Source organism: Leishmania infantum, chromosome 36 (assembly GCF_000002875.2).
Source record: "Leishmania infantum JPCM5 genome chromosome 36".
Classification (NCBI taxonomy): Eukaryota; Euglenozoa; class Kinetoplastea; order Trypanosomatida; family Trypanosomatidae; genus Leishmania; species Leishmania infantum.
This window is the reverse complement of record NC_009420.2, coordinates 1,848,279-1,873,801: the sequence shown is the minus strand read 5'-3', so window position 1 is coordinate 1,873,801 and position 25,523 is coordinate 1,848,279. Positions and strand designations below refer to the sequence as shown.

The following is a 25,523-nucleotide window of genomic DNA, read 5'->3' as shown; positions in this document are numbered from 1 at the left end:
TGCGTGCGTGCCTGCTTCTGCTCGTTCTGCGGAAGATTCCGGGTTCGTCTGAAAGGTAATGAAGAGGGAGAAGCGACAAGGGATGGGAGGGCGAGGCGGACTGCCTGTGAAGCGAGCAGTCGAACAAAGGCGCCGGGGCTCAGCGCGTCTTTGGAAGCGGCGACAAAACGAAAAGAAAAAGCCCCGATGAGGGACGAAAGAAAAGAGCCGCTTCACAGAAGCTAAGGGAACCGCACACAAAGAGGGCAGGGAGTGTGGCAGAGATCGGCTGGGTGCGGAGGGAACTCGCAGTCGCCGAGGAGGTGAAGTAAAGCAGGTGGGTCACGGAAGGCTGAGTCACAGATCCCCCGGAGATCCCGCGCGCACGCACAGCCGCAAAACACATTCGCTCACCACCACTCGAGTACACGCATGGACAGCGCGACGTCACCCTATAGCACCCCTACGCCCTACGCTTCAAAATGTATGCTGCTCCCTTCCGCTCCTTTCCGCTCCTCCCCAACAGGCGCGCATTCACGCCACCCATTCTTCATGTTTTGTGCCAGGCGAGAGAGAGAGATCAGGCGTTCGGTGCGGCACACGAAAGAGGCCACCCGTGTGCACAACACGGTGCTCAACCGAGCCCTCACCAGCGAGTGCTCTTATGCCGGAGGGCAAGAGAAAAAAAAGAGGCAGTCCGAAAGCAAATGAAAAAGGGTGAGCGAAGTTTGCAGAGGAAGAAGGTGGAGAGGCCGAGAGTGAGCGTCTCTCGCATCACAGGCGCAACACTAATAATAGAGAGGGAGTAAGAACAAGAGTGTAGCAGAACACACACACACACACACAACAGAGGTGATGAAAGACAACTGCACCATGCTGGAAAAGAAAACAAGCAAATCACAAGATTTTTGAGAGGGGGAGAAAGGAGAGGAAGAGACAAGGGTGCAGATCGCAACAACCCAGAGAGAGAGAGAGACGACAGCACGGCGTTGCTAGTGCGTGAGAGGGGCGGTGACGGTGGTGATCATCAGCGCCTACGAACCCGAATGGAGTGCCGAGTCACGTGGATGGCCCAACAACGAGAAACAGAAAGCTGGTAAGCGAGCGAAAGGAAAAGCCCCCTCCCCCCTGTCCACCACACCCTCCCCCTTTCCTCTCCTCTGCTCGCACTGCCACACTCGAAGACATCCCTGTACAACCATCCCATCTAACTGCTGTCGTCCGGCTTGTGCGTTTTGATGCGAAAACGGAATACAAGGAACGAAACATGGCAAGAGACACTAAGATGCCAAGCTCTTTTCATGGCGGTACATCGTGCATAAGCACGCATGTTTGTGTATAGAAAAGTGTTGCTGCACCACCACGCCAAGCGCTCGATCAGCACCCAAGGGAGGGAGGCCGAGAAAAGACGATGTAAGAAGAGTCCTCCAGGGACTCGATTTGTGGCCAACGACGTTCTATCCTTCCTCGAACGACCCCCCTCCTTCAGCCGGTCTTTCCGTAGACAGTGACTTGACCACACTGTCCTGCAGCGGTGGTGGCGAGAGCGCCTCGGCAGTCTCGTACATTTTCAGCCTCTCCTCCAGCTCCTCCACGCGACTCTTGTACTGCGCAGCGCTTGCACGAGCCTCCTCCAAACGCCGCGCGAGCCGCTCCACCGGCAGCAGCGCTTCCGTGATCTGCAGGGCATTTTTTGCCGGGTCCAAAGAATCCGTCATGTGCACGCGAGTCTTTTCCACCAGCTCTTGCGCCTCATCCTCCTCGCGGTCAATAAGAGCATGGTCGAGCAGCGTGGCGACCGGGTCTTCTTCGGGCATAAGGCTGGGCAATGGTGCCCGCAGATACCAGCGCACCTTCTCAGGTAGCACTTTCTGCACCTCCATCCGCTGCGAGAAGGACTCAAGGTCTTGCTGCAACTCGACGAACTCTGTCTCCTGCAACAGGAGCATTTGGCGACGGGCGGCACGTCGCAGGATGACGCGGCGGCGCAGCAGCGCCTCCGCCTCCTCCATTAGCCGTGGTCGCAGGCTCGTCAACGACAGCCGTGAAAGGATCAGCTCCACTACGCCCATTTCATATTTGGCCTTGCTCACCAGTCTCCGCACCTGGGTGATGTAGGCGACCAGCTGCCGCACGACCTTCACCTGGCGAGTCATCTCAACCTGATAATCCGCAATAATGGCCTCTGCGGCGCTGCGGTCCTGCTCGGTGCGCTCGAGGTATTCCGCGCAGGCGCGACTGACATTTCCGCTCTGGAATGCTTCTTCTGTTGCACGTTCACTCGCGGCGAGCTCCAGCAGCTTGGCGTGGTGCTTTGCGGCGCGCTGCATGAGGGATTCGACAGCTCGCACCCGTGCTTCGCAGAGCGCCAGCGGTGCCTCCAACTTCTGAAGATGCGTGGCATCAGTGGCACTCAGAGCTGGTTCTGAGGCCAAACTGGGCTCCAGCTCCACCAATAGCGGAAACGAAGCGGCTCGACCATACAACATGGGCGTTGAGACACCGTCGCCCCCGATCGCTGTTGCAGGGGCAGCAGCAGGAGCGGTGCCCGCTGCTGCGCAGGATCGCATCTGTGCGAGCTGCTCCTTCTGCGCAGTCAACGTCGCTTCCCGTGACAGCAACTCCTTACTTAAGAGAGAGAGGTGAAGCCCAACGGGCTTGCAGAGTGCCTGCTGTGCATGCGCCACGTTTCGCAGCTTCTCTTCCGTCGTGCAAACTGCCATGTCTGTCGTATGTGCCGGTTCAAGCGTGGATGCGGAGCAGCTGCGGTGGTGCGGATGGTGGGCGCCGCTGTAGACCTCCAACCACTCGAGCTGTAGTGCCTCCACGAGTTGTGCCGTGGTGGCGATGTCGCACAGCACCAGCAGGACTTGCTCATCATGCAGCGCCGCTGAGCCCTCGAGCGGGTCGAGGCTAGCGTAGTCAAAGAGCTCGAATACGGGAGGCTTGTGAAAAGGCAGTGGAACCGTCGGCGATAGCGAGGCAGACTCGGTAGTGGCAGCCTCAGGGGCCGCGGCGGCGTGCAGGGACGGCTCCAGCGCCTTTGCGAGATGGGACAGGAGCCCCTGCGCCGTGAACAGGTTGGTCGGAATGCAGGGAGTCAGGTGCGGAGACGTCCGAGCAGAGTCCGCACGCAGCGTCGGTTGCGCTGCCGCGTTAAACGACACCAAGGACGCGTTGCCAAATGGTGAACGCGCGGGCGAGCTGGCAGCGGTTGCCGACTCCAGCATAAAGTAGGGCACGCGCGTGCCGACGAAGGCAAACACAAGTTGCACCGTGATGCCGCTCATCTCTGCCTCTCTTGAGCGTCGATGCTCCGCGGGTGTCGAAAGTGTCAAAGAGCGACGCCCGCTCGAAACACGCTTTCCGTGCTTTCTGGTGCTGTCTGGCTTGACGCCGGCGGTGCACACTTCCTCGATCTCAAGCGGGTCGAGCGCTGCAGGTTCACAAGTGCGCAGTCGGAACAGAAAAAAAAAAAGATTGCGTTCTCTTTCTTTGTTGTGTTCGTTCCTGTCGGGCAAGAGATGTCCGTCTATGCAGGCGTTTCGAAAGCACTGCCTGCTTGAGCACACCGAGAGATGGGGGCGCCTTGACGGACACGCACGCAAGTGGCGGAAAATGTCCCGAAACGATGAGCCGAGCAAGAAAAAAAACACACACACACGCCACCCGCCCACAACAAATCACCAAGCGCGAGCGATACACGGAGGAGAAACCAGAGAAGAAAGCACCCAAGCAACAAAAGGTGAGTTCACAAACAAGGCAAGCAACTATGTATATACAGAGAGAGAGAGACAGAGAACGCTTGAAAGAGCTTGAAGGGCGGAGGTACCCTTAAAGCACCACTCCACCGAGAAGAGAAAGCGAAGAAAAAAAAAGTGCGTCCGCAAATGCCGGAATACACAACGACACGCACGCACACGCACAGATAGACAGACGGAGAGATGACACGCACACACGTCCACTGAATCAAAGACGCAAAAGGAGACCCGGCAAAAAAAAGAGTGGGGGACAACACAGAGAGGCAAAAGGGGAGAGAGACCTGCGGAGGACGGGGGAAGAGAAGCGAAGGGAGGGGGGAGACGAGAGTACCCAGCCAGCGGAAGTCCGAAGAACAAGGCGAGTGGACAGCAACAACGACCAATCGGCGAGCAAAACAAAAGCGTTCTACTCAGCAGCACATACGACAACGTAAAGCCGTGCAGTCGAAGAACAGGAGGTAAAACAAACGAAAAACTAACTTGCGAAGAGGAAGCAGAGCGCACTCACGGAGAAGAGAAGGCAACACGATCACCCAAACGGAGGCGGCAACGAAGAGGAGGACACGCACACACACAAACAAAAAACAGCAGGCAGCCTTTACCTGCAACTGTTGATGTCCATGTGCTCCCACAAGAACAACATAACCAAGGTGACGACGAGAAAACCACAACAGAGAAAAAAACGCAAACAAGACAGAAAATGAAAGATTGGAGGAGGGCTCAGGGCGAAGAGAGAACAGAGGCCCACTCCTCAGTGGTCAACAACAACGAAGCAAAGTATGTCTCCACGCCTGGGGTTTCTATCGCGGCGTCACGTCTCCGAAACCGCAAAAGCAAATGACGAGGAAAAACAACGAAACAAACGGGAGAGATATTTTGAGGCCACCTGGGTATCGTGCCAACTCATCTAAGCTTCTGTGCGGCGAAGAACTGGAAGGGAGAGGGGGGGGCTAGCGGTGTGGTGCAGCAAAAACTCTGAGTCATAGAACCAGTGCGCGTCGCACATAAACAAAAACGCACAGAAAAATAAAAGACACAGAGAGCGAGCCAATGTGCGGCTCCCTCTCCGCACGCGATCAGAGGCTTGCGTGTGCGTGTGTGAAAATGCGTAACAGCTGCGAGCAAAAAAAAGGGGGGAAGGGCGAAAAGAGTGCCACAACGCCAAACAAACAACACCACCCCACACTTACACCCACATCCACAAGCCAAACCGACAAGGGGCCGTATCGTCGGTAGAGCAGCGCACCGCAAGTCTCTCGTCGTCTTTCTTCGTGTTGTTTCTTTCTCTTCTATCCTTTCCCGCGTTCGTTCGCAGACTTTTTTGTATTCTGTGCTGCTTGCGCTGGCAGGGACAACGCGCCTGTAGAATGACGGACACCACAAGAGCAAACAAATGAGAACGCAACGAGAACGCACACACCCACATAAAAAAAAAAAACAGCCGTGCCGAGCAGAAAACGGGTGTGCGTGTGCAGAAATGGTGAGCTCACTTTTTTTTTCAAGAGGTGAGGGGGAGGGGGAGGAAGAGATTCGTTGTTGTAGAGGAAGTCATGGACGTGGAGGTGGGGGCCAATATGACAGCCGTTGAGGTACAACCCATGTAATGAAGCACGGGCAGTGAAACGTGAGGGGAAGGATAATGTCGGCAATGGTGCGAATGCGCAGTGACGTAGAGGGAGGGCACAAAGAAGGTTGCGGAGAAGGAGAGATGGGATGAGGCGTTTGTGGCGATGGTGAAAGGAACAGGTTTGCATTTGGATCAAGCGGCAGCCGGTCCTCGAAAAGCGGATGCCGTTGGGAACGCCATCAACGGCGCCACCATTGAACACAAGAGGCCCGTAGGTTCAACTTTTACAACGCCCGAAGTGCTGTGGTGGGATTCTAAGCATTGCGTGCATGCCCGCATGGCGGCACTTGGTAAAATGCGTGTCTGGAGGTCGCTGTCTGCAGGCCCGTGCACACACGTACATAAGGGCTAAGCCCTTTCCGGTGCCCTCCCCCTCTCTTTCTGTTTCTTTCCTTCCTTCGGATGCTGTTGGTTTCCTCCCTCCGACTGCCGTTGGAGCACCACTCCCGAAAGAGTGCGTACAGCAAGACAACGGCAGAAGTGTATGCTTGGCACACGAACGATGACAAACACACATGCACACGCACACATACAGACCTTCCGTCGGGGACGGAACGTGGCCGCGAAAAGTGTGGGAAGAAAAGGGAGGGCGGCCCCCCTCCCTTGGACGACGACAACAAAGATGTCAGCGGCCCGGCTCAACTACACTTTCACACATTTGCACATACGGAGAGCGAAGAAAATGATGATAGCGAAACAGCAAACAGTGCCGCTTCCAGTCTGCGCTAAATGACAGCGCAGGCAAACTGCTGCCCTTGACCAGCTACACGCGTCGGGATCGATGTGCCGTAGACGTCAAGGACCTCCAGCTGTGGCCAAAGCGTTCGAACATCGCCCATTGTGGTGAGCCGCTGGCACCGCGTGAAGTAGACTCGCTGCAGCGCCGAGCATCGCATCACTCCACAAATTCCAGCGTCAACGACGTCGGTGCGCTCGAGATGCAGCTCGATCAGGTGCTTCAGAGAGCTGAGCGCGTTGACATCAGACAAATAGCGGCACTCTGCACAATTTAGGTACTGCAGCGCGAGGCACTGTCCAATGCCTTCCAGCCCTTGGTTGGTCACCTGAGTCCGCGCTACACACAACACGCGCAACTTGCGCAGGCCGCCGAGACTATTTACGTCCGAAACACCGCGACACTCGGTGAGACGCAGCACTTCGAGTGTCTCGCAAGCGCTAACGACACGCACGCCATCGTTGTCGACGGAGGACTGTGTCAGCGTCAACTCCCTGAGCGCATAAAGGTTCTCCAAGCCTGAGAGGCACTGCACCTCCGTGCACCTTGTCAAGTCAAGACAGGAGACGCAGGCAAACGTGACACACAGCTGCTCCAGCATCGCGTCGGTGACAGAGCTGCGTCGGAGCACCAGCCGGAGTACGCGAGCCGCCTCACCTGGAAAGCGCAGGGACACTGTTCGGCTCCTTGTCCGTGGCTCGTTTCCACACGAACTCACGCGGTGATAGGAATGGTGGCGGGACGCTACCGCGTGCGGGGTGCGTGGTCGCGGTCCAGCCGGTGGCTGCGGCAGGTACTGCTGCAGAGCTTGATGAATGTGCGCCACCGACTTGTTGGCACCCGGTGGACCCTCGCTATTTGGCTCGTCAGTGCTTACGCCCACGCTGTGCGTGTGCTGCAGCAGTCCCCGATGCCGCGGCGTCGTGCCAAGACGCCGGCGCTCATCCATCCCAGTGAAGCCGATACCAACACCACGTGGTGGCATTACAGAGATGCGATCGGCGTAGAGCACGCGCAGTTGCGGATAGCACCTCGACAGCTCTTCCAGTCGAGTCATTCGACTGCATCCGTTCAAGTGCAGCACCTGCACGACAGGGAATCGGCTCGCGCCAATGCTCGGTGACACAGGTGACGCGGAGCTGATTGAGGACAGTGGCGAGGTAGACCTTGCCGACGCAGCGCTCGATGTCGAGGAAATAAGTGTGGACGACCCGTGCGGGGTGCTCCGGCCATCGCTGCCGCCAGACGTTGTGCTCAGCGCGCCGCCAGTCGAGGCACCTACAGCCGTCAGCGAAATGTTGAGTTCCAAGAGCGCCGGCAGTGCGCACAGCGGCGACACGTCGCGGATGTCGGCACAAGACTCCAGAGATAGGTAGCGCAACTTGCGACAGTGGCACAGGCACGCGAGTTCACTGTCTGCCACACTTGTCGACTCGAGGTTCAAGTACTCCAGCTGAGGCAGCTTGACGGCAAAGAAGAGCGACCGCACACTGGAGCAGCCGCTCAGGCTTAAGAAGCGCAGGTTGCGCGTGCACGGCAGGTAGCGCTTCGTCTCCTCGTCCGTGACGCGAGTTCCACCAAGGTTCAGCCACCGCAGCGAGCTCATTTTCTGCAGCCAAGACAGCCGCCTCAGCTCACTGCAGCCACACAGGTTTAGGTATCGCAAATCAGTGCACTCCTGCACACACAGCACACCAGCATCGCTGATGTTTGTGTGTGACACGTCGAGCGACAAAAGGCGATGCATGCAGCGCCCCGACGCAGTGAAAGCCGCCGCCAGAGACGTAATGCAGCGACAGGATGCCAGGTTAAGCCGCTGCAGGCTTGGCATGCAGTGTAGCGCACTGCAGCCCTCGTCAGTTACGAGGTTGTCGCTCAGGTTCAGCACGCGAAGCGCTGTCAGATCCTTCAACACGCCAATGTCCGTGAGCTGACGGAGTGATTGCAGGTGCAGCTCGACAAGCTTGTCACACAGCCCGATGTGCTGCATGTTGGCGTTGGACAGTAACGTCCGTGGCATCAACAGGCGCTCCAGCGTGCCGCGAAGGTTTGCGAGGAAGCTGAGGTCCGTGATCTGCCGGCACTCGTCCAGCACGAGCTGCCGCAGCTGCGTGCAGCCGGTGAGCGACAGGAGGTCCGTGTCCGTGACGGAGAGGCCGTGAAGGCTCAGCGACTGGAGATGCTCCAGCCGCCGTAACGGTTCCAGAGAGCGGACACCGCGGCAGCGATGCAGTAGGATGCACTCGAGAGAAGAGCACGTGGTGAGTGCCTGCAGAAAGGTCTCGTGCAGCGGGGTGTGAAGAATGTGCAGGCAGCGCAGCTGCTTCAACGAGCCGAGAGAACGGACGCCGGAGAGGTACCAGTTCGTCACTTCACGGCCGGGGTCGGTTGGCGCGTTGTTTGCCGAGAGCCCATTATTATTATTGCGTGACCTGCGGAAACCTTGGCGCATGTCGTGTCTGCCCATCCCTCCACTCGCGTAACCGTTCAACGTCGTACCGTGTGCATCAGAGAAGTCAACCGGCCGCATCTCGTTTCCCTTGCGCAAAATGGAATCGATGCACCGCAGCGTCACCTGCTGCGACGCCGAGCAGGAGATGATGGAAAGCGACAAGAGGTCGGAGCACGTCGATATACACTGCAGCAGGTCCTCGGAGATGACGCAGTTCTCCAATTGGATTTCTTTCGGAGAGAGGGCGCGTTGCGCAGCTTTAAAAGCCGCCAGCTGCGCCGGGTGCACGTGGTGAAGTCGCAGCGAGACGCCGTAGTAGCGCGAAAGCCACCACGCCCCAAGAGTCAGAAGGTGAAGGGCCGCGCCAGACTTGCAGGTGATGCACACGCAGAGGGACATCTCGAGCGCCGTGCTTCGCCCACACTCCCAAAGGCACATGCGGTCGCGCATGTCAGCCGCAGCGGCAGAGCTCGACTTGAGTGAGAGGCTGACGGCCTGCGTCGTGGACGGAGCAACGCGGTTCACGCCGACATACGGGTAGCAGTGGTTCGACAGCGGACTCAGACCTTGCGGTGCGTCGACGCCACTGATGTAGAGTGGAATTACACGCGGCACTCTAGCGCTCGCACCGGATCGTGGCCCACTGTCGTCGTCATGGATTTTCTCGTCATCACATGGCTTGCCGCACCAGGCTTCCATAACGCCGTCCTCCTCGACGACCAAGCCGCTCGTGCCCAGACAGGCACCGCTGTATGCAGCCGCTGGACTGTCGCCCAGCGCGTCACAGCCCCCAAACAAACCTCCATTCACTATGGGGGTGATGCCTTCTCGAGTGAGCGCGTCTGCCCCGCCGGCGCTGTCGCACCCGCATCTGCTCTGCCCCAGCAGGATCGGGGTGACCTGGTAGTCACGCATTGAAAAGCCGCCGCCCTCCGCGTTGCGCTCCACGAATAGGCGCAGAAACGGATTGGCGGCCGCCAGCGCAAATGGGGCGGAGCTCATGTAATCCAGAATGGGTTGGAACAGCGACGATGTGGGGCGCCACGATCGCTTCTGATTTATGTTGACGAAGGAGGAGGACGCCTGGCGGGTGCTGCTGACACGTTGATCGTATGCGTGCGCTGATCGCACGGACCCAAAGGTTTTACTCAGATCTGAGTCCATTACCGCGGCCAAGTTTCCGTTTTCGTTGCTTGCGAGGATTTCGATGATCGTTATGTGTCCTCGTACCACTTCAAGTGTTTTCTTTGGACTGGCGTATTTTTGTTTCTTGTTCGTGCAGATTTCTGCTCGTCTCACTGGTGCGCAGAGGTGCGCTGAAGGACCTACGGTGGAGGGGGGGGGGTCTGTATGTGTGTGTGTGTGTATGAAGACTACAGCTGCACAGAAAAGAGAGAGGAGCCCGACAACGAAAAGCAAGAGAGCAAGAACACGCTGATTCTATGCGTTTGACCGAGAGAAAGGTGTATCTTCTCAAGTGGGTTACGTGGAGCTGTGTGTCACGAGGGCAACTGCAACGGAAAGAGTCAGGGAGCGGAGGGGGGAGTGTGCAGTAGGAGCGAAGAAACAAACACACAGTGGGTCCCGTTTTTGCGGAATGCTGGCCGACGGGAAAGGAGGAAGAAGGGGACGGGAGAGAGCAAGCGGGACAGCGGAATATGACAAAAAGCTGCAAAGCCGGAATAAAAAAAAGGGCAAGGAAGAGGACAAGATGAGTTACGCAGTGGGCTGTGGAACAGAAACGCACAACTGAACACGAAAAAAAAATGACGGGCGAGAGGAAATAGGGGTGGGGAGAGGGCGCTCCCCGCCACTGCACTAAAAGCCAAAACTGTGACTTGATCCCACGCAGACAACGCAGGCACGCACATGCGAGGAGACAATCTATATATAGATGTATAAACAACTGCTAATCAGTGTGGAATGCGCGTGCCTATATCTCTGCTAATTTCAGTGCCACCTTCCCCCCCTCATACACACACTTGCACGGGAACCAACAAGGAAAGAAAGAGGAGAAAATCTAAGAGAGGCGCCTCACCTCATACGAAAGACACGCGGTGGGGTGGAGTAAGAGCCACTTTGTGTGTAAATGTCTGTACGCTTGTACGCTTCTCGTTTTGGTGAGTCTTACCACGTGGGACTCCTCCCCCACGTCGGCAACAACAGTGCCAATCAAGCAAGCAGGCTCAACAGATGTATATATATATAAATATGTACTGGTGAAATAAAATGAGGGAGTGGAACGAGAACCAGGTAGGGCGACGAGAAAGCGCAGGGATGGTCAGAGCGCGCTTGCAGCCCACTTAGGCAAAGAACTCGTCACTTCCTACTCGCCCCACCAAGTCGACTGCCGCGCAAGACGGCAGTCGCACTCGAGTCGCTGAAGAAAAAAAGATGTGGGCCACCGTAAACGCAGGCAACAGAGACCCACATGCGAGCGGCCTTTCGAATGGGCTCACTTTATTGCCCCCGCGGGGTGCACACGTCTGCACTCCCACAAGCGCTAGACCTCAGAGTGATAGCGTAAAATTACGTACTGGGCAACAGCTTGGAGACCGGAGCGACACACTGAACACACCAGAGGAGTAAGTTGTGTAAGACGATGACGTGCGTGTGGGTGGGCGGCGCGGCGACAGGTATGAACAGAAAAGAAAGCAAGACGCAGGAGCAGTAGAAGCGGGAAGCATGCATGCAAACGACGCGAAGAGAGACATGTGCGCGTGTTTCTATCATTTTGGAAGGAGTAAAGGAGGCGCTGGCGCACGCCACGCCGTGCCCCTCTCTCTGTTGACACGCAGAGTGACCTCCGTTCTGAGAAGCACACGCATCATTGCATCGACGCCAAATTTGAGGCGTGCCGCCACACATGCCGCCTTCTGCTCCTCAAAATGAGCAGCGTACCAGTTTACACGTCAGAGCAGCCGTGCCACAGACCTACACACACACACACACACACAAACATGCACACGCGAAAAGAAAAGAGCCATTTGACGCCTAGGGAAACTCTCCTGTGGATGTCTGTGTGAGAGAGGAAGGGGCGGTGGGGTGGAGGGGACAACGCCGTTGCGTCTTTTCCCATTTCTGAGAAAGGGGTCATGGATCGCAATCACCGAACTCGACATGCCTCTCTTAAAAGTTTGTCTTCATGCAGTTCTAGTTCATATGCTGCAAAATCGCCGCTGTGGCAGCGGACGCACTATGTCCTTGTCTTTCTCGCCTCATCGTACACCGGCCCCTCCCCTTCCCTTAGCTTGATGCCTGGGCACTCAGGGAGAGGGGGAGCAGAAAAAGCGACTTGGAACAAAACAACTGCAACATAAAAAAACATAAATCGCGCAAGAGCACGAAGGCAGCGACGCGGAAGTTATGAAGCGGATTTGCCGACCAGGATATACACAGCCACCTCCCCCCCCACTTCACACATACACACACACACACAGAGACAGACAGACACACAAACGCAAAGACACACACGCTCAGGCTCACATTCTGAGGCACGGGCCAAGACGCGCACAGCGGCAGAAGGAGCGCGTGCCTATGTGTGGGGGATTCGGATGGAGAGAACGAACATAAAAGAAAATAAGATAAGCCGAAATGAAAAGAAAGCGCAGTGTGAAATGATGCGCCCGGAAATACGCGCACAACTGCGCACTCACACAGACGCGCATGAACGTATCTGTCAGCTCCACAGAAGAGGAACTGAGAGGGTGGGAGGAGGGAGAAGCAAGTAGCGAGTGGTGGTGGTGGTGGAGGGGGGGTCAAGAGAGTGGCCAAGAAGATAGCAAAGAAAAGCGGAAAGGATCGACAGCGAGCATATAAACACCTAGGATGCACAATGAGAGAGAAGTGAGGAGAGAGACAAGTTAGAGCAAGGATGGGTGGCACCCCTCCCCTCGAAACGTCCACAGCGGACGAGAATAAAAACAACAATGATCATTTTCCTGCGTCTCAGCGTCCCTCGTCCGGTGCATCTTGGCGGAGGAGAATGTCAAAGAAGGCAACCACATCGTCCAAAGAAGACTGCAGGGACATGTTGCTGTCCAGGCGACACACGTGCGCCTGCGATACACACAGCTCATCCTTCAGCATCTCCTCCAGAGTCTGCTTCAAGCGTGAATGACCAAGAACCACAGCTTCCTGGTAGGGGCCGAACAAAATGACCGCCATCACGTACATTAGTGCCTGCTCGGCCTGGTAAAGCAGCCACACAAATCGCTCAACGACGCGTGAGCCACACGCGCCGAGCCGGCTGCGCGGCCCGAGCTCTTCCTGATACTGCTTCGACAGGAGGAAAAACGGGTGCGACACGCACCACCACACGTGGTACGGCCACGCTAGTCTACGGAGCACCTTGCCCAGTGCATGCCGCACGCCACGGCGCTGTGTCAGTGTTTGCGGGGACTGCAGAGCGCGCAACTTCACCTCCAAGTTGCCATCCAACAGGGTCTCGTCAGAGATGGCGCCGCAGGCCATGTGTAGTGTCTCCGCGGTGGTCTTCGCGAGCCCAGCCACGGCAGCGGGAAGCTCGTCACCGGGTAGTTGGGTGCCCACTAACATAAACCGCGGCATCGTTTTCGAGGACTTCGCCGGCTTGTTGGCCTCGGCGCCGTAATCGCTGCCTATGTCCGGGCTGGCGGAGAGGACGCTGCGTATCCAGCGGTACCACTCTTTGAGGTACAGCGTGCTGGTAAGACTGCGGCGATGGTACACAAACATGACCCCATCATAATGGATGTTGCGCAGAAGCATCCGAGCGACATCGCGATAGCCGTGGGTGCCGCCTAGTTCATGAAACTCGACGGTCTGCAGCACGGTTTGCCGACGCGGAGGCGAGGCGCTGGCCACCAGATGCGGCACGGCAAAGGAGGTGTTCGAGCCGACGAAGCCCTGCCCCCGATACTGGAGCACGCTGTTTGATCCTCCGTAGCCGCTGGTCGAGCAGGGGGTGCCGTAGACAAAGCAGCTTGGGTAGTTGCCGTTCTCGCCAGAGTGTAAGTTGGACGGCGGCGCCGTGTACCTCGTCATAGCGGCTGTATCGTACGGTGTAGACATGGCTACATTCGGGATGGTGACGGTATCGTCAAGCACCGTCGTGGTACGCTTCAGAGCATCCACAGCAATCCCCACCGTCGGCCCCCACTTGGGGCCGAGGTCGTCATCGGCCACTGCACTCTGTGATTGATATGGGCTCTCGGGGGCTGACACTTCATCGGTGCTCGTAATGGAAGTGTCGCCGAAAATGTGGTCGCACAGGCGCCGGATGAGCAGCGTCTTGCCGACGCTTGCCTCGCCAACGACGAGAATGCGCGTGACACGTTCATGACCGCTGCCTGAAGCACTGGCGTAGCTACAGTAGCCTGACGTCATCTGAAGCTCGGAAGGACGATAAGGCGACAAGAGAAGAAAAAGCAGACCGAAAGTGTCTCTGGCTTTCCCGTGTCGTTTTGATTTTTCACAGGCCGAGACCGGACTCGGGAGGCACAAGAATCACAGAGACGGCGCGGGGAAACGAAATAGCCCACAAGCACAGACATATGTATAGAGTCGGAGAGGGGGAAAAAGGGGGTTGGAGTGTGAGAAGAAGAGCACCCACATACGAGGAGGATGCGGCCCCCCCTCCTCCGACAAGAACATGGCACTAGCACGCATGTGTACAGGCACAGGAAGGTAGTGTCACCTCTCCCGTTTTGTTTTCTCTCGCGTCGTCCAACACAAGGGGGGCCATCACTCCCGCAGAGGCTCGCGAACGACGGCGCTGCTGTGGAGGGTGATCAACAACAACGCAAGAAGCTACCTTCCTTCCGCGCCATCTTTTCGGAGCTGACGCACGTCTTTTGGTATTGTTTCGCACTTGTGTGCGTTTGTGTGGGAGAGGAGAAGCCTGGGAGTCGCCTCTGCTGTTAAGAGACGACCTACTACGATCAGCACGACTTTTCGCTTCCGGAGCTGGCACCATGGCACTGCCCGCGTTTGCACAGGCAACAAACAGAAGCGCAGATGGACAACAGCTTCACAGACGCATGCGCGCGCGCGCACGCACATGGTGTCTCATTTTAGTCGCGCATCCGCCATATCTTCACGCTCTTGTCGCTCTCTGCCGTGATGAGGCGAGTGCCCGAGACGTCGTAGGTGAGGGCATTGATGCCGCCCTCACCATGCAGCGTCCCTGGCAGCGACTTTGTTTTCGCCCACTGATACGGCGCGTAGTGCCGCCCCGCCACCCGCCTCGGTTGCGGAATGTTCCAATCATAAAACGCCAATTCGCCATCTTGACTGCCGACTGCCAAGACATTGCGTGGGCTCACTGCACAGCAGCTCCACCGGTACGAGTACTCCCCCACCTCGTCAGCGCCACCGGCGGATGCGCTTGTAGCAGGCCTGCTTTTGTGGCCATCAAGGACGCGCGTGCTGGCGTTCGTGACAAAGTGGCCTGATGGCAGCTTCCATACACGCACCTCGTCGGCACCACACGACACGAGCGCGTCGCCGGCGGCGGTGAAGGCCAGTCCACGTACCGGCTTCTTGTGACGCGTGAGCCGCTGAAGCGGTTTGCCAGACGCCAAATCCCATAGGTAGATGAACCCGTCGCTACCACCGGAGATCACCTGAGGCTCCTCCTGCTGCACCACCAGCGACATCACGCTGTCCGTGTGTCCCAACATCGTGTGCACGACGGCCCGCGAGCGCAGGTCAAAGACGCGCACCGTCTTGTCGCGGCCGCCACTAATGACCACATCCAATGATGGATGAGCTGCAACGCAGTGCACTGCGCTCTTGTGTCCAAAGAACTCGCGCACCACCTCGTTGCGCTCGAGATCCCAGCACTTTACGGAGTGGTCGTCGCTGCCGCTGAACATGTACGGAGACACCTTACTGAGCGAGATAGACCGAACGGCCTCCTTGTGCCCCGTCAAGTTCATCTTGAGCACCCCTGTTTCGAGATCCCATACCTTGATAATGGCATCAAAGCTGCCGGTCGCAAACCACTTGTTGCCAGGCTCTACAGCCGTCGCCCAGACCCAGCCTTGATGGCCCACAAGCACCTTTGCGAGCCTCCACTTTGGCGGGGGAGAGTACTTCCGCGCCTCCACCTCCTCCGCGGCGGCCTTCGACACCACAAGAGCGCTGCGGGCCTTTAGCTGCTCCGGATTCACCGAGACAATGTCGTCACCGTCGCGAGCCCGCTTATGCGTCAGCATGCCGCTGCTCGCTGACGCAGAAGGCTTGCTGGTCGCTTCACCCGACGTGTTGCTAACCACGGTCACGATACCTTGACGCACTACATCGTGGCAGGGAGGATCGGTCTGCGTAGCGGCATCTGCTCCGACGCCGTTCTTGGAGGACGTCGCGACGGCGGCGGTGGTGGGTGGCGCAGTACGCGGGTACAGGGCTCGCCACAACACGTTCGCGCGTCGTCGCATCGCCTCGGACATCATCGCACTGCTGCTACTTCTGTTGCTGATGAACGTCCGAGGAGGCCCATCAGGGTCGAAGGCAGGCACATCCAGCACGGCAACGCCGCGGAGTTCCTGGGCGGCATCCGCGTTGGCAGCGAGGAGCTCCTCCATACTTGTCTGATTCATCCCTGTGCGTCCGTCTGCTGTTGTGGCTTTTCCTTTTTTGTCTTTTTTTGCGCTTTCGTGTACGCAAGAAAGATAGGTGGCCGAACACCTGCCCACTGAGTTGGACTCGTTTTGAAAGTGGACACACAGGGCGAACCCGTGGCCTCGCCCTTGACCAGGTCAAAGACTGTCGACGCTTTCGTGTGTAGCGCAGCACAGGAAGAAAGATGAGACGCTGTTCACCGACTTAGTCTGCGGTGGCAACACAGACTTCACCGAGTAGCTGGTTCGTTGAGAAAGACGGGAAAAATGGAGGGGAGGTACAAAAGGGTGAGACTCCTAGTAATATATATATATATATATACATACATATTTTTGCGAAAAGCGCGAGCTCATACGGGGTGTCGTGCAGTGCACCGAAGGTGATTGCTTGCACTGGGCGGAGCGTACACAGCGACCGAAAGCCACAGGGCAAAGGAAATCAGCCAAGGTGGATGCCTTCACAGCCGTTCCTCGTTTTCTTCGATTTGGCCTTGATTAGAGAGCAAACAAGTCCGGCTTCTGCACGCACACGCACACAAGAACGAGACGCAAAGAGACCGTCAAGCAACCGCACGAACACAGCAACACAAAAGCACGCACCCACGCACCACAGCAGCAATCTGCGCTCGCAGCGCACCTTCATGAGCACCACGTAGGAGGAGAGTGGGGGAGAGGAGAGGAGAAAACATTCTGTGAAAGCGGATGCACACATACGAGAGAGAAACATTCACCGATGCGATCCTAATTTGTTTCCCTCAGCCGCCTTCCTGGGCGGCTCGCAATGCTGTGGCCGGATCCGAGTCCGGCACGTAGGCCTCCCACTTGGACGTCTTTACGCGCACCGTCAAGTTGTCAGCAAGGCCGTCGAGGGATGTTCCGCGAAAGACCTCCCTGAGCAACTCGCGTGTGTACTCTATCGGCTGATAGCCGTCTGCCGTCATACGCGCGTATACCCGCAATGCAGCCTTGTGATCCTTGGCAGCCGCACAGGCGCCAAGAACGGTGTTGTAAGTCACTTCATTTGGCCGTACCTGGCTGGGATCCGTCATTCTTGCTTCCAGCAACGCTATCGCCGGTGTGCACACCCCGGCCCGACGGCAGCCGTCCATGGCTGCCGTGTAGGTGAGTGCATTCGGTGCAATAAAGAACTCCTCGCACTGATCCAGCACCTGTAAACCCTTCTTCCACTGCCCGCATCGTGAGCAGACGGAGATGAGCGCTGTCATCGTCTTCACATTAGGTGGGACCTCAACCAGTCGCATCTCAGCGAAAATACGCAGCGCCAAGTCGAGCTTCTTGGCATTTGCGCAGCCGTTGATCAGGGTGGTGTACGTGTACACATTCGGCTTCACTTGATTTGCCTTCATCTGGCGAAAGACCATCATGGCGGCGTCCATCTGCCCAGCACGAGTGCACGCCGTCAGTACCGTTGTGTAGTGGAACACATTCCGACGCACCAGGCTGGACTGCTGCATGTGCTCAAACATCTGCAGGGCGCCTTCCCAGTTACCTGACCGTGCAAAGCTGTTGAGCTCCTCCGTCAGCCAACGCGAGGTGAAGCGTGCTACGCGTGCCGCAGATAAGGAAGCCATGCTCGGCGACCCTCAAGAGCGAAGGAAAGGTGAAGGGAAAAGTGGGCGAGCAGAGAAGGCACACTGAAGAAGCCACAACGCAGGCCAGCTCAGGAGAGGGGCGCTCAGCAAGAGACCGAAAAGAAAGAGAAGAAAGCAGCGGCGGTGTCACTCTCCGCGCTCATTACCCGAGCAAATATGATGGCAGGCAAGTCTGTGTGTGCTTCTGCTTGCGAGCAGCGAGAGAGAGAGAGAGTGGGTAGGGTGGGGGTGGTAGTCGCGAAGGTAGGGGGCCGGTGCTTGCACGCCGTTTTCGCACCTTCTCGGTAACTGACTCGGAAATCACGTGTCGAGCGACCCACAGCGTCGTTTGCCATCGTGGAGTCACCGGGAAACACAGGGAGGACAGTGCGAGTAACAAAGATAGAGGCCGTGGAGGGTATGGCACTGTCGCTAGGGACATTGTGGCACGAACATACTGGAATCCCATCTACGGAAAGCAATGGGCGTCGCCGCGCTATCCACTGCAGAGGAAAAGGGTCCAGCCTCTTCCTCTCTGCCAGCCCTAGAGGAAGCGCGTGCACGCCCAAACCCGTGCGCACCTTCTTAGGCCCCCAGAAGGACTTCGTGAAGCTGAGAGAGCCGCAACAGCGCGATGAGCACGCGTACCCCTCCTGCTGTTTCCTATTTGACAGACTGGAAAGCTCTCGTTGCTCATCTATCTGGTTCCAAGGCGTCGAGGCGGTTTCAGCACTGCCATGACTGCGTGCCGCGGCGCTTTCAGTAAGATTCGACGCCAGCACCGAGCCAGCCACCTCCTCATGTGTTTTGTTGCGTGTGTGCTTTTGTTTTTAGATGTGGCAACTAATATGCTCGGCCGCCGGAGCACCGTGATACACAACTGCGACGTTTGGGTGACCACAGCCCATGCTAAAAGCATACACATGCACACACACAAAAAAAAACGACGATGATGTGTCAGACAACACCCCTCCTCATGCGTTCCCGAGATCCATTTCTGTCACGACGTCCACAGACGGCAGCGAACGCCTTCGTGTCGATACGTCTTCGCCTTCACCAACCACGAAAGGTGAGGCAGCCACCCGGGTACAAGCGTCTCGTAAATGTTGAATGCGATGTCTGCATGTGTCTTGGAAACGTTCAGTGAGTACTTGTCCGTCGATGCATCGCCTGGCGCGACGCAAACAACGATGCTCTCGCTCCACCCACGCAGGTTCACCGCCTGCACATTCCCTTCACCGAAGACCTTCGCGTACGGTGCCACACCCGCAGCAGAGGGCAGATGATGGTCATTCATCACCAAGAGACCGCCTGGCTTGAGAAGTGTGCGTGTTGCCAGCACCCACGGGTGCAGGTTGCGCATAGTCGCTTGCATTGGCTCGAAGATGTCCATGTAAATGAAGTCGTACGCGGTGGGTGGAAGGTTTGCAAGGCACTGGTCTGCATCTTGCAAGTGCACCTTCGTTTTGGTGTCAGAGTCGTGAAGCGTGCCCATTTGCATGCAAGACGCGACAACCGCCGGCTCCACCTCAACGACCTCGATGAGTGCGTCTGCGCCGAGGACGACGCGCAACGCGTGAGCCATGCTGTTGCCGCCCATGCCGAGAATGAGCACACGCACTGTCGGAGGCGGACACCACGCCCGTAGTACCGAAAAGGCAGCGATTTCAGAGCTGCTCTTGAAATCGCCGTCGTGGGCAAGAGATGCCCTTCCGGGCTGGGTGGTAGAGTGGACTTGCTGAGCAGCGCCTCCACCGTGCCCTGTGCCCGTTGCAACGGCGGCAGAGGAGGTGTTGTTTGCGCGCTGGCTCGTTGATTCGGTTGCCATGGTGGAGCTGCTCTCGTCGTAGGCAGTCATGACAGCCTCAAGCTGACGACCTAGTTGCTGGGGCGTGCACTTTCGCGCGTCGCACGCGTGCGCGAGGCGCAGGGACGTGTAGATTATCAAGGAAAAGGACACCATAGAGCCGCCGACACATTGCAGAATGTGCGGTGCGTCGCGTAACACCACCGATTGCACATGAAAGCTATGATCGCTACCCCTCCCTCTCTTGTAGGCGTCCTCATGGACAAAGTGAACCGTGTCAATCGTGTACACGCGAAGCGCCCTATCGCCGTCGGTGCCTGACGGGGGCGTCCCAGTGGTTGCTCTAGCTTGTGCCACGGCACGCTCTGCGGCTGCTTTCGCCGGCACCGGGTAGCTCGCGCGTGGCGGCCGCGGCCCGTTTTTGCGCTCCTGCCACGTCGGCGCATGCACAGGTCTCAGTTGCACAGTGGTGCGTGCCCACACCACATCAACACGCTTGAAGACCTTACAAGGAATGCGGCACAGCACCTGCGTGTGTCGCGTCACTACCTCCGGCACGCGTCCAGTGGTGAGCCGAAGATCGATAAAGCACCGCCAAAAGGGCAGTGTGCGGTCGAACTCTTTCTCGATGCCTCGCTTCACCAGTGCCCCAGATACTCGACGCCGCTTCGTGTGGCGGAACTTCAGCTCACTCGTCCTCCGCCTTCGCCTCGGCGCTAGCGGGGGCATAAGGAGGGCGTGCACCTTGATCGAGGCAGCCCACCTGGATTCTTTCACTAAGTTTTGTTCCTGTTCTGGCGTCACTGTGTCTCTGCACGAGCTGCCAGCAAAAAGAAGCAGCGCGACCGTGTCCAATGACGCGGCTGGCAATCTATGAAAGTGTCCAGGTGAATCTATGCGCACACAGGCGTGTGCGTCTGTGTGTGTTTGGGGGGGGGAGGGGGAGTTCGTGCAGGCACAGTGGCATCGATGCCTTCGAGGGCTCTCTCCGTCTTTTTCCAGCACAGCCACAGAGGGCGCACAAGGAGAGACGGAGAGCAGTAGACCGTGCGGCTGGAAACGCACAGAAGAAAGACGAGGAAAGCCAGCAAGCGAGAAGTGTACCTATCTATACATATATACAGATGTAGAGAGGGAGAGACAGAGCAGGGGGTCGACGCAGCACTTTCCTGAAAATTGCTCGTCTTCCTTCTCTGTGCTTTTTTTGTGTGCACAAGGCATCGACGAACGAGCAAAAGAAAAACCTGGGAAGGGACGGGGGCGGGGGCAACTGCGCCTGTGTGCGTGTATCTGTGCCCATGTGCCGCAGCTGCACCAATTTGGTGCAGGCCGGCACTTTTTCTTCTCTGCTTCCAACGCTCATGTGTTAGACGTGCATCTGCGAAGATGCAAAGCAGCGTTGCTTGTATGGCCGTCGTGCGCGTCTGTGGTGGCGGCTCTTCACAGACGCTCCACGGGATGCTCCTCGCACACAAGTGATCAGATGTTCTATATGTTTCTTCCTTCTATGCCCCCTCCCCGGGATCGGCACACCCGAGAGAGAGAAGAAGCGACGGGTTTGTCAAGGTTGCCTCTATTCGACAGCGGCTCTGTCCAACAACTCGCGTTCGCGTAGCGCCATACCTCCCTCACAGCTCTCCACTGAGGAACGCCAAGTGGGCGGGATCGGCGAACGACTTACGACCTCTGAGCGCCACACCTGCCACTGGCGTGTCGGCGGCCTCCTCTACAAAGGAGACTGAGCGGTTTCGCCGTTGCCGCTTCACGCTAGCGGTGAGGCGTTGCTTGGAGCCTTTCAGGGCAGATGGTGATGGCTTGTCACTGGCAAAGTCGCGTCCCGCAGGTGTGCCCTTTCCGTTTCCAGACTCGTAAGCGGCAGAGCCCAGGCTCCTACCAGAGAAAGTATTCGGCGAGATCAAGGAGAAGAGCGATGGCCGATCGTAGCCAACCCCGACAGCGGCTGCATCGCCGCGCCCTTTCTTCTCCGTTGACAGCGTTGAAGGGGGCACGCGCGACGTCGGTTCCTCCACGTCCTTCGACGCTGCCGCAACATGACCGCGGTCGTCAAAGTGCGCGCCATCCTCGCTCGCATGCGCGCATCCGGGAAGAGGGAAGAGCGGCGCCTGCGAACTTGCGCCCGGGCAGCGACGCGACTGCTCGATCGCCTCGTGCAAGGCGCGTTCCGCCGTCGTCAGCGCTGCCGTAGAGAAGGGGGCGGCTTCACGACGCTGCTTGCTCTCAAGCGGGGAGCTCGGCAATCGTTGGCGGCGCATCTCCGTCTGGAACTTGAACGGGCTCAAGGCCGTGGTGCGCGAAGATGTGCCGTTGCTCCCCGCACTCTTGTGCCGTGGAAGACCCACGGTGCGTACGAGCTCGTCGTGTTCCGCCTTGCGCACTCGTGCGACGGCCTGCCGCTCAAGAAACGCCGAGACACCAGTGACGTGATTCACGGACACCGCAGTGTCCGCCCCCTCGCCCGCGCCGCTTTCCATACCCACATGTCGGTCCGTGTTCGTGCGGGGCCGAAACGTGCATTCCACAAGTTCCTCCATCGCCTTGCCCTCCCTGCGCTCTTGAATCAAGTCCTTTCGCTGCTGGAGAGCGGCGATTTGTCGCTGATAAAAGTGCTCCACCTGGTCAAGCGTCAAAGGGCGGCCGTGCTGCTTTCGTTGCTGCTGCTGCGCCGGTAGCTCGTCACCGCTCCCGTCAGCTCTTTCGCCCCGTGCCTCTGTTCGAGGCGACGCCGTGCGCAGAGACGTTCTTCTTCGCCGGGTGTCCTGCCCGACTTCAGTGGAGTTCTTCACTTCGGTCTTTCGTTGCTGTGAAGGGCTACGAGAGTGGCCTTGCAAGGAGGGCTGGTGCGCCGGTGCAGGAGCGTATAGATCGTTGTCCATGGCAACGCGGGCACCGCCGCTCGAGCCGCTGCCCCGCTGCGACGTCAGCCGCTTCACAACATCGCCGTCACGGGAGGGCATGTGCTGCAGCACGTACTTCGTTCCAGGTGACAGTTGCGGGCGGAAGGGACACTCACGCGCACTCACCAGAGCCTGTCTACGCCGCTCCGAAGCCTCGCGTGCCGTTTTAGCGCTGTAGTAGAGACGCTGATTCAGCTGCTTTGCATCCACCTTGTGCGCGGCAGGTCTGCCACTGCTGAGCTCTGGCTCCTGCACGGCGGTGGCACGGAGCGCCGCCTCCTCCCGCTTCACTTCCTCGTAGAGTGCCTGACGACGAACAAAGTCCTCCTGGAAGAATGGCCCGTGCGCTCCTTCGGCGATCCACTTGGCTGACGTCGGGTTCGTCAGCGGCTGATGGGTCGCCTTCGGCCCCTCGACAGCTTTGCCTTTGTCGACACCGTTAGTGGTCTCACCACTGTTAGAACTGTTGTGATCCAGCTTCTCCATCCGCTGGCGCTGCCGAGCCACCGCTAATGCGTAGAGGGCGTCGCTGCGGCGCCCAGCGTTGGCAGAGGTCTTGGAGATGCTAAGAGGCGGCGCGTCGACGGAGCGGTTGAGGAGCTGGCCCAGTTCGCTAGTGGAAACGGCGTTCGCACAGCGCTGGCGCGCTTCGTCAAGCGCGGCGGACGTAGCGGAGATTTTGGGCTGAAAGGAGAAGGCCTCAGCGGCCGCTGCCTCTGCGCATTGGCGGTGCTTCGACCGCTCTGCGAGAAATCGGTGATTGCGCGCCAGGAACTCCTCCTGCTGTTGGCGACGCTCCTCCGGACCTCGTGGCTGAGAGGTACCTGCACCTACCACAGATGCTTGTGTAGACTGCCACGCCACTGTCTGCTCTACCTCCTTGAGTTCCTGCTTCCGTTGGCGTTCGCGAGCGACAAACTCGCCGTAGTGGAGAAGTCGTTCCTCCACGGGGACCAGGTCAAGGTGCTGCAGGCGCTCAGCGTAGATGGGGGCTGTGTGGTTTATGTGGGGCTGAAAAGCACCACGTAGAGACGCTGCCTCGGCTCGCCGCCGCTGCTCCTCGCGGTGGCGTCGCCGCATCTCCAGCTGCACCGCCTGCGCGGCTAGCCGCTCAAAGACTGGACGCACGCCCGACGGTGACGAGGACGACCCGATGCCAGAGGCGACCGGAGGTGCTAAGCGGCTTGGACTGTCGGCCTGCGCTGCATCCGTGACTGCGTCTGCGACAGTTGCGAAGGGCGTACAGGTCTTTGGCTGGAACGGATGCGACACACGGAATTGCCGCTCCCGCTCCACCGCCGCTACCTGCTGCCGAAGATGGCGCATGTGTTCGTCAAAGGCGTGCCGCTCCTTTGTCCCGAGGCGGTAGTACCGCGCCAAATGAGAGCTCGTCTCTGGCTCCGTCTGACTCTCCACCGGCTTGGGCACGGCGCCGCGGTCATCACGATGGACCTCGTGCACCGTATAGGTGCTTTCATCGGATTCCGAGAACATGCGAGATACGTATTCCCGAGAGCAAGGAAGATAGTCACGCACAAGGACGTGCAGAGAGGCGGGGAGGGGGCGGGGTGGAGTGAGGAAAGTCGTACGCAAGTGACCAGCTCGGCGCTGATGCGTCTGTGAACGAGTGTGTACACGAACTGCTTAGAAAAGGCGGAGGCGAGGGTGAGATCCTACAAACAAACAACACGAGAACCGAAAAAGGGCAAAGAAGCCCCCGATGATTGTATATCGCTTCCCCTGTTCTATGACGGTGCGTTCTCCACACATGACGATGGCGCTCTCCGCTACCTCGAGGATGTCTGAGCGAGCGAAACCAAAGAGAAACGGAGCACGTCTCCAATACGCTCTCCCGCTACTCCGCGTGGCAGAGATCGAGAGATCCTGAGAAATTGCCCGTCAGTGTGGGAAGGTGCACTGCGAGACACCGCGAGAGGTGGGCGAATTTGTGAGAACCGGCACACGCGCGAGCGAGAGGGAGAGATGCGCACATGCACGAGGATGGAAGCAGCAGACACACAAAAAGGGAGAAAACGCGTGAGAAAGCAAAAGTTTACCGTTCACATACGCGCCGCCGGTCTTTGCTCGGCTACATCTCCTGCTTTGGAAGGCAAGTGTCGCACTCGTCGCATTCGCTTGCGGCAACCCATGCTTGCCTGCTGCCGCTTCTGTGCTGCCCCCCCCCACCACCACCACCCGAATGCCCAGCGGGGAAAACTGGAGGAGACCGAAATATGTATGCGAGCGCGCAGCAGCACCACAAAGGACCGCGCTCGTACAGGTGCATGCCACCTGCACTCCTGTGGAGATGTCGTTGTTGGTGAGAGAGACGCCCCAGTGAGCTTGTTGCTCTTTTATCTGTGTATAGCGTTTCGCCTTTTTCTTTCGTTGTTGCTGATAGTTTGCGAAGGCTACAAGGAAAGGAGGAACAACATCGGGTTACTTCACATCGGCTGAGAGAAAGGAGACCGAAAAAAACTCAAATCCTTCTCCCTCACCGCCATGGTTGCACAGCTACATCAGCGGGCATACACACAGGGCAGCGGCACTTCGCAAAACAAAAAGACAGCCGAGTGGGTCATATATACAAGGCAGCACTGTTGTGGGTGTTGCCGTCGAGGCAACCGTGCGCACTGTCTGTGTCTGCGCGTCCGTGTATGTATGCCTGCGTAGTGTGAGGCAGCTTCGGAAGGGATAGAAGAGGAGAAGACACGGCATTGCACCTCCGAGGTGCACGCCTGGAAGTCCGGTCTTCCTCTCGAGTCCTAACGGCACGGGGAATCCAAATCAAACAAGCGAGAATAAAAACAAAGGAAACGAAAAAGAGCGCGACGCCCACAAGGTGCAGTCGTTCTAGTATTACCTTGTACATAAAAAAAGAAACGAAATGGCGTGCGTGGGGAGGGAAGGGGAAAGGCGGGAGGCGTCTTCCACGAAGTGCGGGAGCGTCACACAGAGAGAAACCGCGGAGCAACCGCTACAGGACACGACTCGAGAGAGGCCCGCGCCCAAAAGGGTGGGCGGTAAGCGGAGAAGAAATCACGACAGCA

The 25,523-nt window shown here is 58.0% G+C and overlaps 7 protein-coding genes across 7 annotated transcripts; all 7 read right to left on the bottom strand.

Moving 5' to 3' along the window:
- Window positions 1–1,436: 1,436 nt before the first annotated feature.
- Window positions 1,437–3,269, bottom strand: LINJ_36_5080 (conserved hypothetical protein; the record flags this gene model as incomplete). Its single annotated transcript, XM_001469845.1, has 1 exon — window positions 1,437–3,269. One exon carries the CDS (start codon window positions 3,267–3,269, stop codon window positions 1,437–1,439), a length of 1,833 nt encoding a protein of 610 aa, XP_001469882.1.
- A 2,823-nt stretch (window positions 3,270–6,092) lies between these two features.
- LINJ_36_5070 (conserved hypothetical protein) lies at window positions 6,093–9,719 on the bottom strand (the record flags this gene model as incomplete). Its single annotated transcript, XM_001469844.1, has 1 exon — window positions 6,093–9,719. The coding sequence occupies one exon, from the start codon at window positions 9,717–9,719 to the stop codon at window positions 6,093–6,095; it is 3,627 nt and encodes a 1,208-aa protein (XP_001469881.1).
- Window positions 9,720–12,503: 2,784 nt separating this feature from the next.
- LINJ_36_5060 (conserved hypothetical protein) lies at window positions 12,504–13,922 on the bottom strand (the record flags this gene model as incomplete). The annotated part of the gene is made up of 1 exon (XM_001469843.1): window positions 12,504–13,922. The coding sequence occupies one exon, from the start codon at window positions 13,920–13,922 to the stop codon at window positions 12,504–12,506; it is 1,419 nt and encodes a 472-aa protein (XP_001469880.1).
- A 686-nt stretch (window positions 13,923–14,608) lies between these two features.
- On the bottom strand, window positions 14,609–16,138 carry LINJ_36_5050 (conserved hypothetical protein; the record flags this gene model as incomplete). Its single annotated transcript, XM_001469842.1, has 1 exon — window positions 14,609–16,138. One exon carries the CDS (start codon window positions 16,136–16,138, stop codon window positions 14,609–14,611), a length of 1,530 nt encoding a protein of 509 aa, XP_001469879.1.
- A 776-nt stretch (window positions 16,139–16,914) lies between these two features.
- Window positions 16,915–17,751, bottom strand: LINJ_36_5040 (conserved hypothetical protein; the record flags this gene model as incomplete). Its single annotated transcript, XM_001469841.1, has 1 exon — window positions 16,915–17,751. The coding sequence occupies one exon, from the start codon at window positions 17,749–17,751 to the stop codon at window positions 16,915–16,917; it is 837 nt and encodes a 278-aa protein (XP_001469878.1).
- Window positions 17,752–18,751: 1,000 nt separating this feature from the next.
- Window positions 18,752–20,287, bottom strand: LINJ_36_5030 (conserved hypothetical protein; the record flags this gene model as incomplete). Its single annotated transcript, XM_001469840.1, has 1 exon — window positions 18,752–20,287. One exon carries the CDS (start codon window positions 20,285–20,287, stop codon window positions 18,752–18,754), a length of 1,536 nt encoding a protein of 511 aa, XP_001469877.1.
- Window positions 20,288–21,186: 899 nt separating this feature from the next.
- LINJ_36_5020 (conserved hypothetical protein) lies at window positions 21,187–23,967 on the bottom strand (the record flags this gene model as incomplete). The annotated part of the gene is made up of 1 exon (XM_001469839.1): window positions 21,187–23,967. The coding sequence occupies one exon, from the start codon at window positions 23,965–23,967 to the stop codon at window positions 21,187–21,189; it is 2,781 nt and encodes a 926-aa protein (XP_001469876.1).
- Between the last annotated feature and the right edge of the window lie 1,556 nt (window positions 23,968–25,523).